Here is a 14762-nt window from a genome sequence, read left to right as displayed (position 1 = left end):
ACTGCTGTTTACAGAACACAGAACAAAACATCGTTGATGTTGGTCTCTCAAACAGCAATTAGAATTTCAACAACAGAAGAAGCAGGATTTCTAGTACAAGAAACATTTTATACATTTTTAGCAAGGTACTACAGAAGCTCCAGATAACAAACTCTTTCAAGTCCAGAGTTTATCTCTCAGAAGATATTTTGCACCGCATTCTTTCACTCAAAAACTTCTGGTAACAGTTTGTATGGGCATTGATGTTATCAGATGTTTCTGAACACATTCATTTCGTTCAAGAGATGTTAATCTGGACTCCTACTGGTATTCAGAAGCTAAAAAGCAGTGTGCTCTCTTATTAAGACACTACCAATAGCAGTTGTTCTGAATTCCTGCCTGACCTAGCCACAGTGCAGAAGAGTTTTGACTCCAAGGCATTGTGGGGTGATGGTGCTTTGCCTTTGTTTTAACAGAAATAAGTAAATGCTCTGTCTTCACAGCAGTATGGAAAAGAACAAAAAGGAGTCGAGGTGTTCAGGTTTGAATTATTCATGTAAGAAATTAATCAAGAATCTACCCGAGGACTGCAAACGCTGAAGCAGAGCTTGACACAGCCTCTCCCAGAGGCATGCTCTACGCCACTCTCCTTGTGCGAGACAAGCTCCAAGGGTCAGGCTCTTCCCCTCCCCTGCAGGGTGAAAACCTCTTCACGCAGAGTCCTTTACCGCTGTACCCGCGCCCATGGCCACGCTACTCACGCACCTCGCAAGTATTAAACACAGTCACGACACTCCCGAGAACTAAACGCGGCAGCAACCCCGTGTTGCAAAGGGGGAAACAGGGGGATGTGACCAAAGCCGGAGCCCCATTTCCCCTGCAGCCCAGCCCTAGACCTCACCCCAGGGACCGCATGAACGCCCGCAGCTCAACGGCAGGACCTGCAGCTCAAAGCCCTCAGCAAGCCTCGGTGCAGCCCCTTCCCCTCCCCAGGGGTGCAGCTCCGGGGCCTCCATGAGGGGGGAGCGCCAGCGCCTTTTGTGCCCCCAAAGAAGCGGCCGGCGGCTGCCCCAGGGGCTCAGCCCCGGCCTCACGGCGGGAGACGAGCCGAGGGCCGCTCGCCCTCCCTCGCCCCCGCCCAGGGGCTGCTCCCCGCCGCGCACCGACACCGTCCCCCCGCCAGCCGAGCGGGGCCGAGCTGCCCCGGAGCCGCGGGGAGCGGCGGGGCCTGCGCCCCTGCGCCGACCCGGCCCCGGATGCACCCGCCCGCAGCAGCGGGACCCGCAGCGGGGAGGGCCCGTCCCCCCTTCCCCGCGGCCGCTCCACCTCCGGGCCCGCGGGGCCGCGTCTCCTCCCGGCCAAGCCGCTCCCCCCGGCCCGCCACCGCTCCGGCAGAGCGCGGCCGCCGCCGGGCCGGTTACCTGCTGGCTGAGGGGGATGAGCGCCGCCATCTTCCTCCCACTGATTCGGGCAGCGGCCGGGGCGGGGGGAAGGCGGGGGGAAGGCGGGGGGAAGGCGGGGGGAAGGCGGGGGGAAGGCGGGGGGAAGGCGGGGGGAAGGCGGGGGGAAGGCGGGGGGAAGGCGGGGGGAAGGCGGGGGGAAGGCGGGGGGAAGGCGGGGGGAAGGCGGGGGGAGCCCGCCCGGCCGCTCCTGGCACCGCACGGCCCGGGCGGGCAGAGCAGGGGCCTGCGGGGCAGCCGCTGTCCCGGAGATCGTTCAGCAGCTCGAGAGAGGCGTTTGACCTCCCCAGAACAAAGCGGCTGCGGCTTATCCGTCCCCGGCAGCCGTTTCCCACCCCGAGCTGGGGCTGCTCCCGCTGCCCCGTGCTGCCGCAGCTCAGACGTGGCTTTCCGCCAGCGAAGCTGCCGCTGACCTGCCTCACCCTCACCCTCCCGTAGGGAACAGAGTAGGTCTAGGGAAAACGGCAGCTGCCCTGTGCAATGCCTTCCAAGTAACGGAGTGAAGGCAGGGACAGGCCTTTTAGCTGGCCCAAAGTAAGCTTCCTGGAGCTTATGGTCAAGTATTCAGCATCAAATGGAGCACAGGTAAAGCCCTGACCACAATGTACAAACACAGCAGGGCAGCCACGGATGAGCCAAATCAACAGGAGGATGGTTACAGAACATGTAAAGGGCAGCTGTGCTTACAGTGTGCTTAATGGCTTTCAGGGTTATTTGTCAGGGGAGAACTGTTTTTCAAGGGACAGCACTTGGACTAGCAGAAGCAGAATTTGACCTCAGCTGCCACACAAGCTACAAACTGTCTGGGCTGAAGTCAAGGCTTCCACAGACCATCTCCTTCCCCACACAACAGTGCTGATGTATCCCTGAGGTAAGTGCAAAACCTTTAGCTGGGAAAGTCTGGCTTCAGTTCTTGCTAAAGGCACAGCATTAGGTCTTGGCAGGAAAGGAAATGCTGAAGAACTGGAGAAGAAAGCAATTGAACAAATTACAAGAGAGGTCAGACAGAAAAATAGGCACATGGTTCAGGGTTTCAGGCTCCACACACAACATTAGTGGGAAAAAGCCCAAAGTTAAGACAGCTTGCAGGCACTGTGTGTGTTCATTTCAGACCTTTGAAAGGGAAAAGCTGTCTGAAAACATTTAAACATCTAAGGACAGATTTACAGACAGACAGACTACCATCACTCGGGTCCTACAGGGAGCTGGAATGTCCCCTCAGTACATCGGTGATGGAGCCAAGAGCAGCCTCCATGCATTAATCCCCACAACCCTGACAGGGGCACAATCATTCCAGAAGCTTAGCAAAGCTTATCTGCTTAGTTTGAAGTGTGTTGTGAAACAAGCATTCACACATTTGATGTGCTGAACTCTTTAATGAAACAGCATAAAGACCTTAATGTGATCTTTCCTCAACCAAAACCAGCGTGTGTTCTGCATTTAACACTAAACCATGGGAGTGGGAAACAGCTCCAAAGTCCCAGCACTTTATTACAGGTGATTTTCAGGGGTAAGGCAGAGTTTATGAAACATTTCACCTTTCCTGCAGAGAATGGAACTAGGTTATGGCATTTCTGTTAATCATAACTACAACTGTCAGGGAAATTGAATGGTTCTCAAATCCTTTTTAACACAACTGTGTTGCTGCAGATCCCAATGAGCTGGGAACAAGCTATCAAAAGCTTCAGAGATATTTGAGGGAAAAAAAAAGTATCCTTCTTTCCAAGAACAACTAAAGCTCTTCCTTCTCAGTAGGGTTCCTCACTGCTCCATCCTTTCCAGATTCTTTTTGATCAAAGGTTTAAGAGAAAGCTGGAGAGACAAAGTCATTTTCCCTCTGTAGCCTTTTCTCTCTCCTGTTCTTCCTCAGCCTGCTTTATGTTCATTTCCTCTCCAGGTTATTAAGAGTCTATTTTTATGCACCAATAGGTTCTTGATCAGATTACACAGAAGGTTTTCCTTGAATGTGGTAATAAAGAACAGGAACAGACTCCAGAATTTCACATGACATTTGTTTCTCTTTATATTTCATCTCCAAAGTCTTCTGCAAATACCTCATCCTCTGTTCCCAAGGATTTGACAAGAAACTGTGCCAGCTCTCATGTGAAGGAACAGGGGCAGACAAGGATGCCTTGTGGTTTTCCTAAGGGTTTCTTTTTTACCCAACATGTTTGTGTTGTTTATTCAATATAACCCCACAGATCTTCGCAGCATTTGATGAAGAATTCTCTCATTCTGGACAACCATTTGCAAGACTCAACTGTAGACACTTCACTGCTCTTCTTTGAAGTTTGAAGTCTCATTACTGGCTAGTCAGAGACAAAGCTGAGACAGAGGAAGATCTCAGAGGTACTCCAGAACACAGTTTTCTCCTTACTAATCTTTTCTTAAGTCAGGAGTAACTGAGCTGCTCGAAGCCTCAGTTATGCACCCCAAGTCAGGTGAAACAAGTCACACTTTACAACACTTAACACTAATTAGTTTAAGCCCCTTACTTACCTGTAGATGATTTTTGACAACAGAAGATTCTAGCAATTTTCAGTTACATCCTTCAAATCAGCTCAGAATGTTTTCATAAATATGTATTTAATACCCATTTAGAGAGCTCACAAGGATGGCAGAGTTAACTGCTGACACAACATCCTTATTTCCTTAAGACTGCTTTCCTGTATGATTTTTCCACCACTTCCACAACCATCTGTGAAGAACTGCACAACACCGACCACAGTGTCTCAGGAACAAATAACTAAGCTCATCCATTGTAATAACGTGAATCTCTTCACGTTAGGGTCTTAGGTTCTTGTCCCAGCTTGAGAAAGATGATCTTAACATCACTCCCCCCACCACACTCTATCATGGAATCATAGAATGGTGGGGGTTGGAAGGGACCTTTAGAGATCATCCAGTTCAACAACCTCCTGCTAAAGCAGTTCCACCTAGATCAGGTCACACAGGAACGTGTCCAGACCTCCAAGGAAGGAGCCTCCACCCCCTCCCTGGGCAGTGGGGACATGTTTCTGTTCATGTTTCACACTGACTTTGTTACTAAATAGGTTAAATTGTAAGAACATGGCATAAAATTTAGAGTTTTTGCTAGTTTGTAAGACCTGTAAAGATACTGGGGTAAAAGTGAAGCTTATATCTTCCTCCATTTCCACAGAGAAAATACTTCTTTTGCCCAATGCAGTGAAAGTGGCCGTTCCCCAAATGAAACCCACATACCTTTACTTCGCGCTGTGTCTCCATAAAACTTCCCTCAAGGGAGTTTCAGGTCCTTGGGCTTAGAATTCCCCCACCTCGTCCGCGGCCCGGACACCGGCGCTCTCCCGTCCGCCGCCCGGACACCGGCGCTCTCCCGCCGCACCTCCGGGGCTCTCCCGCCGCACCTCCGCCGTCCGGCCGCCGCTGCGGCCCGCTCGTAACGCCAGAGACAAACTGGCGCCCTCACGCCTCAAATCTCCCTCCTTCAGGGACCCGCCCGTTGCCTTGGAGCCTCTGATTGGCTGCGCGTTCCCCCGCTTGTTGTAAGGCGGGATCCGATTGGCTGAACTCCTCGCCGAGGGAAGGGCGGGACCGCAATGCATGCTGGGTCTTGTAGCCGAGGCTCTCACGCGCAGTGTGCCTTCTGCCGATTGGCTGGTTACGCCCAGGCATGGCCGGCACGCGGCGGGGCTCCGCGCGGAGCCAATCAGGACGCGGGATATTGGGGAGTCCCGATCCGGCCTCAGAGGAGCCGTGTCCGGGCGCGGCGGGGTCGCCATGGCCGCGATGGCTCCGGCGCAGCGCGGCCCCGCGGGCGGGGGCACAGGTGAGGCGGCAGCGGCCGCATCTCCCCTCAGCGCCAGCCGCGCTCGGCCCCGCGCCGCTGTCTCGGCCGCGTGTGGGGAGCGGCCAGGCCGGGGGAGAGGGACGAGGCGGCCCGGGGTGGGCCGTGCCGAGGGCAGGGCCGTGGGGAGCTGAACCGAGCAGCCACCACAGGGCCCTTCGCATCCTTCTCTCGGCAGGAACGCAGCGATGCACCCCGCAGGAGAGCCCTTACAGCCGGGTACGGCGACCAGCCTCGTTCCTCCGGTGACCTCGCCGTGGCTGACACAGAGATGGGGAAACCTGAAGAGGCTGCGCTGTGCCCCGGCAGGTTCCTGCAGCTGTGCAATGAAAACGGCCGTGCGAGCCGGCGCTCGGGACGTGCTGTGCAGACACCGAAGGGACACGAAGCCAGGAGCACTCAGGCCAGCGCTTCCCAAGCACGGACCAGCTCGCTCCTGAGGAAAGTGGCACAACTGGAAAGCAAATTCATCCATCAGAAACGGCAGGTGGGATTGCAGAGCACTGAGCTGGGCCAGAAGCCTTTGGCTGAAGAGTCCACATCATCCAGCCATGAACACAGTGCAAAGGGCAAGAAATACCTGAAAAATTCTGCTGTCACCAGTACAAACGTGACCCTCAGTAATGCCCCTCCTAAGGAAAAGGAAAGAACCCAAAGCTCCAGAGAGAGTGTTGTGGTTAAACAGCAGTTTGGTTTGGACAGCGATGGGGAGGAGATGGGAGAGCTGCTGCAGAGTGTGTTGGAGTTCTGTGATGGAAATAAGACTCAGAGGGTTGCTGTGAGTGGCTCCAGATGTGCTGGAAAGGTAAATACTGACTGCACTGGGTGGTGCATTTTTAGTCCCTCTTTTATGAAACCATTTCCATTGGTAGGTCACTGTTTAGATAACACTAAACTTGTAATTTTGCATTTCTGGCTTGTTCAGTCAAGAAATCAGATCAGAGGTCATGATGTGCCTGAGCTTCAACTCACATGTTCAGATGGCTGCTCTTTCACCCATTATCATTTGTCTTCCTTTTTGCTGATCTACACATAGTAACACCTAAATCTCTTTCATGTTTCTCCAAAGGGTAAGACTCCTCCATCTCCTAAGGAAGTTTCACTGTCAGAGGCATCTCAAGTGTCTTCATTTCACAGCAAAGGCTCAGAGAAAGATGTTTCTGGCAGAGTTAATCCACCAACACCTTCCCCAGCCAGCAGAAACCTGTCAGTACAACATGGCAGGAGATCTCAGCCACTGTCTTCTGTGAAAAACAACCCTGTCAAGGTTACTCTGCCTGGAATGGACACCATCAAGCAGAGCCAAATATCACCTGAAAGTGACAGGAGTGAGATAACATCATTAGATGAGTTATTTTCCGAAGCAGCTAGCAGCAGCTCAGGTGGTAAGTGACCTCTGCAAGGCTGCCTCAGGAGACTTGGCATGAATTGTACAAACAATCTGATAAACTGGCTCATAAACAAGGGCAAATGCTCACTTGAAGGATTCACTGGTGTCATTTTACATAAGCAGAGGCTCAAGGGAATTCTGTTGGTCTCCTTTTTCTCTCTTGCAACATGTCTGTGTTGCTCTTGGCTTTGGGTGCCATGGGCTCAGTTTCATGATGCTCCCACTGAATTCTCACAGTTCAATTTCAGCATTTGGAGCAGTTTTCATCTAGCAGTGGGACAAGGTGCTCATGAGCCCGTGTGACAACAAGTGTCAAAGAAGGGCAGCAAGAACCTCTTGGCCTTGGCTTGGCAGAAGAGGAGCTTTTTGAAAGAGCTGCTGCTAAGTTAAAGGCTGAGGGTGGCTGCTGCAGCATTTTGCTGCCAGTGAGGGATGAAGCACTGTCCTGAGGGGTTTATTTGCACTTTTCTTGCTTAAGTGCTCTGTAATTTCCTTGCAAAGCCTGATGACAGTATGTCACTTCATTGCAGATTTCAGACTGAACGTCCTGAGCCTTGATGATTTAGCACCAAACATCACCAGTGAGGCAGCAGAATTAGAGCAGAAAGTAAGTAGAAATTCTCTCCCAGTGCATAGTTCCATTCTGCCTTGGCTGGAGGGTGGATGTGCTGGAATGAGCCTGTTCTAGGCTGAGGTGGGCATGTCTCACCAGCTCTGAGGGTTACAGCAGGATTTCCCAGTCTAAGGAAACCAAAATTCCTCACTTTTGGTGCCTGCATCTCCTTACTGAAGGTCACACAAAAGAGCAATGCTGTAATTTGCCACTAAAGGAGCAGCTGACTCTGTGATACACAGTAGAGTTGTGTTGATTCCCCTAAACTGCCTCATTTTGCAGGGCACAGACATCCAAATTGCTCCAGAATCAAACAGAAATCCCCCAGAAGATACATTCCTGGTGGAAAACACTGTGACTGAAGCTGAAGTCTCTGAGCATTTAAGTGGAGTTTCTGTAGACTTCCCTGGACACAAGGAGGATTACCTTGACCAGGATGGGAGAACTCGTTCTGAAGGCTGTGAGAGGGTTCTGTCCACAGCAGACAGTGAATCTGTACCAGAAGTGTCAGAGGAACATCCCCAGAGCTGCACATACTCTGGAGAATCCCCATCTCCAGTGGCATCACCTGTCTGTACCAGAGAGCAGCAGGAGCAGAGACACAGAGGAGCTGTCAGAGAAGCTGCAGTTCAGACAGTGGAGCCTCCCCTCACCTGGTGCTGCTCAAGGAGTAAGCTCACAAGATGTTGCCCTTTGCAGGCCATATTTACATGTTATGTGTTTGCCTGCTCTTAGCTGCAGTCCTGGCTCCCCCTGGCTGAAGTCCAGGCAACAGCTCAGTCTGCTCTCTGCAGACACTGGGCAGCAGAGGAAGAGCTTGCAGCTGCTTCTTGCTAAACCCCAGGCTCAGGCTGGATGAGCTGCTGGCAGTCACAGCTTGCAGTAGCCCCAGGAATGTCCTCAAGTGGAATTCCACCTTGGTGTTACTTCTTTGCTGTTGTGGACAGCCCTGAGCTGTTGCTGAGGGCATCACCCAGTGCAGGTTTCCTTTTGCAAGTCCTGTGGCCCCATTTAGAAAAGCCAGAGGTGGCCTTTCACAGTTTCCAAGGAGTAGCTCCTGTCCTGCTTCTCCTTACTTAGAGGAAGAAAGTGGTAAGAGCCACTTCTTGCATCCCTCAAGGAGGAGAAAATGGAAAGCCAGGTGAGCTTGGCAACAGCAGCTGCTCAAGTACAAAAGCCTTTGTTTTGCCTTTGTGTAGGGTTAGAAAAGACTTTTGGCAAGAGCCTGTGCTGGGAAAGTGGGAGCAAAGAAACCTGAGGTGGCACAGAACTAGTTCAGCTGCTCTTTTTTGGCTGGCAGCATTCCCTGTAGGCTCCACAGCAACACTGCTGGAGGTGAAGCTGGCACTAAACCTTTCCTCCCTCCAGCCCCAGTAACTGATGTTTCTGTACACAGCAGCTGCCTCCTGCCCACTTCACCCAGCCCTAGGAAGCAGTTACCTTGATGCAGGGCCTGTTGCCAGTCCTCTTGTCAGCATGGATGCAGCAGAAGGTACTAAAAGACATGTTTCTTGCTCTTCTGGTGTGGTTTTATCCACCCAGCCCCTGCTTGGGTAACTTGCCCCCTCTGTTCTGACCACGAGGCGTTGCTGAAGCCTTTGTGTTCTGCTCCTGGCAGCGCCGGGCTCCTGGGCCCTGGGGTTAAATGCCCTGTTCAAACAGCACGTGCTGCTGATCCAGCAGTTTGTGGACAACTATCAGCATCTCCACTTGTCCCTGCTGGAGTCCCTGGAGAAGGAAAACTACCACTACCACACCCTGGAGGAGACTAAAGAGGTACTGGTGAGAAACCAATGTGTAATCCTCATCAAATGCTCCTACAAACAGATCTGTGTGTGTGTTACTCATCTGATGAAGTTCATAGCATTGAATAAATTACTTTGTAGAAGCAGAACATGATGCTGCTTGTGCCCATACTGGTAACAACTCAGGACTTTCACAGGCTGAGTAGTTGCTGTGGTTTGGAAAGAGGGAGCTTTCTGCTGGAGCATTTGGCTGTCCTCAGAGCAGCTCAGTCCTGTCCCCTGCAGCAGCAGCAGGGTCTCTGTTGGTAGCACAGACAAGTGCTGGTATCTTACTAAGATTTACTAAATACCAGAAAGTGTTTCAGCTCCATGCTGAGTGTGTGTGTTAACTGTTTTGCAGTACATCAGGAAGCACAGACCCCCACCTCTAACACTGGAGCAAGCACGGGAGGAAGTCCAGAGGGCACAGGAGGAGGAACTGCTTTGAGCTGTAAAGGATTCATGTTTACAGAGCTCAGGCTGGAACAAGAAACCCCAACTGCTCAGAGTAAACATTAAACACTCCATACTGAAGGGTTTGGGTGAACTGCTGTGACTCTGTTAGAAGTTCCCACCTAGCTGAGCTGGAGAAGCTGCACCTGAGAAGTGGGAGTCCTGGTGGGGGGCATTTGGCCTGGGGACAGCCTGGCTGGGGGGCACCTTCCCTTGGACCAGGTCCCTCTAGGCCCCCAGAGCACCAGCAGCTCAGCAGGCAGGATGGGTGTCCCTGCAGTGCCGAGGCCTGGGCTGACATCAGCCTTCCCCCAGCCCTCAGGCACCTCACCTGTGCCCCACCATCAGTCAGAGCTGATGAGAGCAGCTCAGCAGTAACAGCAGCAGCTCCCTCAGCACTCAGGGGTCCATCCCAGCAGGACCCATGGGTTTGTGGGTGTCCAGCTTGCCTAACAGGTCACTGACTCCATCCTCCTGCCCCAAGGGAAGGTCTCCCCTGTCTCTCTCTCCCAGGGGCTGGAAGGACTGAAGCAAGGAAGGTATTGAGTAGCTCTGTGTCTGTGCATCCTCCCTCACCAGGGCAGCCTCCAGCAGCAGGCTCACACACTCCCTCCTCTTCCTTGTGCTGGGGATGTTGATGCTTACCCTCCATTGTCCGTAGTGTCTGGTCACTTTCACAGCCACAAGTAACTATCACGAGAGAACAAACTGACAGTGATTTGATGGGATCAGACCAATTAGACACATGGGACTCCCAGAACTGCAGGGAGTCACCCCTTAGACCAGCCTCACACCCCCTCCAGGCTGTGCTCACTGTAACCATCCCACCATCACCATGACAAGTACAAAGCACAGAGCTGAACAGAAGTCAGAGGTGCTCCAGGAACCTTCACTCTACCTCTGAGAGATCCTTGAGAAAGCCTAAGCTCTGCCTTTGACCAGCAACTGCCTGCTCTGCACAGCAGCCTCTCCAGGACAGGCCCCTGTGCCCCCACAGCAGGGAGCAGGTCTGAGGAGCCAAGCAGAGGGTCCCTCCTCACACCCCCTGTGCTCAGCTCTACAGCCCAGCTTTGCCTCCCAGCCACAGCCAAGTGACCCCAAATCACCCCACCGCTGGCACCAGAGGCTGGACCATCCTCCCCTCTGTCCCCAGAGCACCAGCGGGGTGGGAGGGGGGGGAAAGGGGAGGAAAACAGAATCGCAGTGCGCTGCTCAGGGACTGCCTGAAGTTTCATCCGTTTATTGCCCATTTCCCATCCAGCTCCACAGCCCCGGACACGGCCCCCAGCCACGGGCAGCGCACGGGAGGCGCCCGCTGGCGCTGAGCCCCGTGCTCGGGGCAGCCCGGGGGTGCTGCCGGGGCTGGGGGAGCTGCTCCGCACCCCGGGGACGGGCCCAGCACCCTGCTGGCAGCATCCAGCCTCGCGCCCTGACCCACCACCAGCGGCTCCCGGCGGTTCTCGGGGGCTCCAGAGAGCGACTCCGCTCCAGAGGAGAAAGCAAACAGAAACGAAAGACGGGAAAAGCCTCAAACCCGAACCCAAGGGAGCCTCAGTGCTGCAGGACAAGCTCTCCTCTGCCAAAGGTGCTGCAGAAGCCCTCGGTGCCATCGGAGGCGCGGGGCGGGGGGAGCAGCCCGTCCTGCAGCCCCAGCGGCTCGGGACCCCGCTTCTCCGCCCACGGGCTGCCGGGGGGAGGTTTCGCATCCAGAGAGGAGCCGCCGTGCCAGGGCCCCCAGGCCCCGCTCCCCCAGCCGCAGCCGCGGGGGCTCCGGGTGCCGGGGCCGAGCGGGGCAAAGGCTCCGCCGGGGAGCAGCGACCCCGCGACGGCGCCGCCGAGGCCGCCGCCGGGCCAGGCCGGGGGCTCCTTGTGCAGGGGAAGCGGCAGCGAGGCCGGGGCGCCGTGGCACTCCAGGGAGCCGCAGCACGACGAGTCCCCGGGGCCGTAAGGGAAGGCCACGACGGCCGCCGGCGCCTTCCAGGCCGGCTGCTCCAGCAGCTCCTCCGGCAGCTCCCGCTCGGCGCCGGCCTTCTTCTTGGAGCCCTTCCCGCAGAGCCGGACCACCCTGATGCCTCGGCCGCCCGCCTGGCTCTGCTGACCGAGGTCTTCAAAGGCCCTGCAGGCGCTCTCCAGGCTCTCGTACTCCACCAGCGCGCAGCACCTGCGGAGCAGCTCCGGGAACCGCGCCGCGTAGCGCCGCACGTCCGCGGGCAGCCGGCGGCCGGGCCGCAGCATGCGGATGGAGGCGATGGCGCCGAACGGGCTGAACAGCCGCGTGATGGTCTCCAGGAAGCTCCTCTGCAGCAGCGGGAGCCGTTCCTGCGGCAGCAGCTCCCAGGCCAGCAGCAGTTTGCTGGGGGGGATGCTCAGCAGGGACTCGGGGATGGGGACCCGTCGCCTCACTTTGGTTCCCTCCTTGTTCACCTCCAGCAGCTCCGAGAAGCGCAGGGCGTAGAGCGTGAGCCGCCAGTCCCGGGTCAGGTATTTCACCTGTGGGAGATGGGACGGGGCCACTGCATCCCTGGGACTCTCCCCACGCAGAGATCACCCCCAGGCTGCAACCCCACCGGGCTGACGGCCCCCCCTTTCACGTGAGCATCCCTGGGGCTGGCAGGAGGTCCTCGGCGCCCCCTGGGCTGTGGCAACGAGCTACAGCTTCCTCGTCTGTCACACCACCAGCACTTGCCTGCAGTTGGTTGATTACTGGATGATCTCTCTCAAAGCAGCGAAGGGCAACCATGGGCAGAAGAGCCGAATCCAGCCCTGGGGGGTGCTTTGAGCCCTGGGAGGTTCATCACTTCCCCAGCCACCCTCCCTCCACTGAGAGCTGCTGCACTGCACAGAAGGCAAAGAGCAGAGCCCAGCTCTGCACCGCCAGCACTTCACTGGGACACAGCCTGAGCGGAGCTGGACCTCCCTCTGTATCCCCCATGAGGGACACCTCTATGTCCCTGACCAGTGCCAGGGGCTGCTTACCTTCTTGAAGGAGGTGAGCAGTTTAATGCTGACAAAGCCCATCTTGTTCTTCTGGACGTGTTTCAGCAGAAAAGCATCCTTGGCCAGGTTCTCATCCGAGAGGTAAAACTCCACCTGGGACACGATCCTGCGGATGAGCTGCGGGTCGGGGACGGAGCTGCCGCAGCCCCACGGCTCAGACCCCACGTCCTCACTCCTGTCACAGAAGCTCCTGCCACAGCAGCAGGGACACGGCTGTGAGTTGGAGGCCTTTGGGATGGGAAGCACTGCCCAGGGGCAGCAGCTTTGCCCCGGCGACGGCAGAGCAACACCAGCCTGGCCACGAGGCTAAACCCAGCCAAGGCACATGGCTCAGCCCACAGCCACGTCCCAGCAGCCACATACCCACTGAAGCTGTCCAGGAAGCTGTCCTGGCTGAGCAGAGCAGAGGAGCAGCCCCCAGGAGAGAGGAGCTGAAGTGCTGGGAAGGGATTTCTTTGCCTTGGCAGAGGTGAGCTGCAGCTGGGCTGGGAACCCAGCCCCAAAGCCCCAGCAGAGCCATGGGATGGCATCATCCTTCACCTGGGATGTTACAAGGGACAAGGACAGTGCTGAGATGCCTCCTGACTACAGCCAGCCCCAGGGCAGAGCCCTGCTCTGGCTGCAGCCCCCAAGCCCAGCCCAGGGGAGCAGAGGCAGCTCCTTGCTGTGCCCCTACCTGCTGGGTCACTGCTGCAAAGGGTAGAAAGGCCCAGCACTACATCCTGAAGAGCTGCAGGAAACAGACCCCAACACACCCTCCTCACCTCAAACAAACCCAAACTAAGGCTCCTAAAGAACAAAAGGACAAGCCCAGCCCCAGGGGCCAGGCAGGCTGCTGGCTTATAAGAGCAGCCACCCAGGAGCTGCAGGGAGGGGCTACAGACCTGCCCCCATCAAAAACCCTCCTCAGGCTGCAGGTGAAGCTTGTGTGCAGGCTCAATGGCCTCAGCTGAGCCCTAATGAGGCTCCTGCAGCAGCTGCTGAGCCAGCCCAGCCCAGGCAGGGCAGGAGCCCCAGTACCAGTGCCTGGGGGTACCCAGTGGGGCTCTGAACCACTGCCACGAGGCATCTCGGTCTGTGCCTCAGTTTCTCTGTCTTGCACCGTGACAGGAACAGTCACATGAAGGAGGAGGGAGGGTTTGGTGACAGGCAAAGGTCCTTCCTGCATAAATACCCCCTCCCTATTGCCATGAGAGGTGGCAGAAGAGCCCCAAGAACAGGGTGAAGCCCAGGGAAGGATGTGAGTCCCTGGGAAAGAATGAGACTGAGGGGCAGGACAGCCCAGAGCTTCACTGTGAGATGGGCAGGTCCAGGATGAAACTTGTTGCTGTTGCCTGAGCCCTATGTTGGGCAGCAGGGAGGTGAGGACACAGCTGCCAGAGCAGGGGGTAGGGCAGGCAGGGGCAGCTCTGCTGGGCAGGGGGTGATGCCAGGGCATGGGGCTGTGGGGGCTGCCATGGACCAGGGCAGCCATCAGGAGGGATCCTGGGAGCCTGACCTGGCTACTCCTCAGCCCAAGTGCCCAGGCAGGGGCTCTGAGCTGATGTTGCTCTGTGGCCACAGGGACTGGCCAAGGGCTCATCACACATCAGCCTGAGCTACTGAAACGAGCTGCCCCTGGGCTGGCAGCATCTTCCCCATGGGCAGCCCAGGTCCTGGCTGCAGCACTGCAGGCTGCTCCTGCCACCCCTGCAGGACAGGCAGAGGGGAGCAAGGACCAGAGGCTGGGGCTAAACCTTCCTCTTCCCGAGGGGTGAGAGCAGGATCCTCACTGCTCACACTTGCAGACAAACCACAGAGGGTGGAAGCAGTAAGTGCAAGCTTCTTGTGACCCCCCTGTGCTCCACAGCAGCCTCATCCTTCAGCTCCTCTCCTCCAGGACCTCTGGAGGGTTGTGACATCCATCACAGCTCAGCAGCCGCTGCTCCGTGGGGAACCAGCAGATCCCTGGGACCCTCCTGGCAGAAACGGCACCACAGCGGTTCTCATGCAGGCCTGAGCACTGATACATGTTTATTGCTGTTCAGGTTTAGCTGGGGGTTTTGTGCATGTCAGGCTCAGGTGGTTCTCCAGGCTCCTTGCACAGTGCTGCAGAGCTCCACAGCACCTCAGCTGCAGGTCACTGGGAAGCAGAAGGTGACCAGGGGTGGGTGGGGAGCGGCTGCAAGGAAGAGCCAAAGCACCAGCTTGGGTTCCCCCCACACTCAGTGGCAACAGGGGACTTCAAACACTTGGTTGCTCAGTTGTTTGGGGGTTGTTT

General features: G+C 56.0%; 3 protein-coding genes across 9 annotated transcripts in view; 1 reads left to right on the top strand and 2 right to left on the bottom strand.

Annotated features, from left to right (window-relative positions):
- EPS15L1 (epidermal growth factor receptor pathway substrate 15 like 1) overlaps positions 1-1470 on the bottom strand; it is a 39457-nt gene extending 37987 nt beyond the window's left edge. For all 7 annotated transcript variants that reach the window (XM_062015212.1, XM_062015215.1, XM_062015214.1 and 4 more), the window contains exon 1: positions 1401-1470. In XM_062015212.1, coding sequence (XP_061871196.1) covers positions 1401-1430 — 30 coding nt within the window. In that variant the 5' untranslated portion in view covers positions 1431-1470. The remainder of the gene's footprint in view (positions 1-1400) is intronic.
- A 3621-nt stretch (positions 1471-5091) lies between these two features.
- On the top strand, positions 5092-9578 carry C25H19orf44 (chromosome 25 C19orf44 homolog). The gene is made up of 8 exons (XM_062014769.1): positions 5092-5247; positions 5444-6070; positions 6335-6650; positions 7186-7262; positions 7551-7938; positions 8665-8760; positions 8887-9044; positions 9414-9578. Exons 1-8 carry the CDS (start codon positions 5092-5094, stop codon positions 9498-9500), a joined length of 1905 nt encoding a protein of 634 aa, XP_061870753.1. The 3' UTR covers positions 9501-9578.
- A 1394-nt stretch (positions 9579-10972) lies between these two features.
- On the bottom strand, positions 10973-13032 carry LOC133627851 (la-related protein 6-like). The gene is made up of 3 exons (XM_062015246.1): positions 12866-13032; positions 12482-12692; positions 10973-11995 (listed from the first exon to the last, which is right to left on the bottom strand). The coding sequence occupies exons 1-3, from the start codon at positions 13030-13032 to the stop codon at positions 11057-11059; spliced, it is 1317 nt and encodes a 438-aa protein (XP_061871230.1). The 3' UTR covers positions 10973-11056.
- Positions 13033-14762: the final 1730 nt, after the last annotated feature.

This window comes from Colius striatus, chromosome 25 (genome assembly GCF_028858725.1).
Source record: "Colius striatus isolate bColStr4 chromosome 25, bColStr4.1.hap1, whole genome shotgun sequence".
Classification (NCBI taxonomy): domain Eukaryota; kingdom Metazoa; phylum Chordata; class Aves; order Coliiformes; family Coliidae; genus Colius; species Colius striatus.
This window is presented reverse-complemented; position numbering and strand designations above follow the sequence as displayed.

Coding starts and splice junctions, on each gene's coding strand:
- C25H19orf44 (XM_062014769.1), top strand. CDS start 5,092: ATGGCCGGCACGCGGCGGGGCTCCGCGCGGAGCCAATCAGGACGCGGG. Junction 7,263..7,550: donor CAGCAGAATTAGAGCAGAAA/GTAAGTAGAAAT, acceptor CTCATTTTGCAG/GGCACAGACATCCAAATTGC. Junction 7,939..8,664: donor CACCTGGTGCTGCTCAAGGA/GTAAGCTCACAA, acceptor TTCTGTACACAG/CAGCTGCCTCCTGCCCACTT.
- LOC133627851 (XM_062015246.1), bottom strand. CDS start 13,032: ATGCCATCCCATGGCTCTGCTGGGGCTTTGGGGCTGGGTTCCCAGCCC. Junction 12,693..12,865: donor TTCCTGGACAGCTTCAGTGG/GTATGTGGCTGC, acceptor CTGCTGTGGCAG/GAGCTTCTGTGACAGGAGTG. Junction 11,996..12,481: donor TGCTCACCTCCTTCAAGAAG/GTAAGCAGCCCC, acceptor CATCTCCCACAG/GTGAAATACCTGACCCGGGA.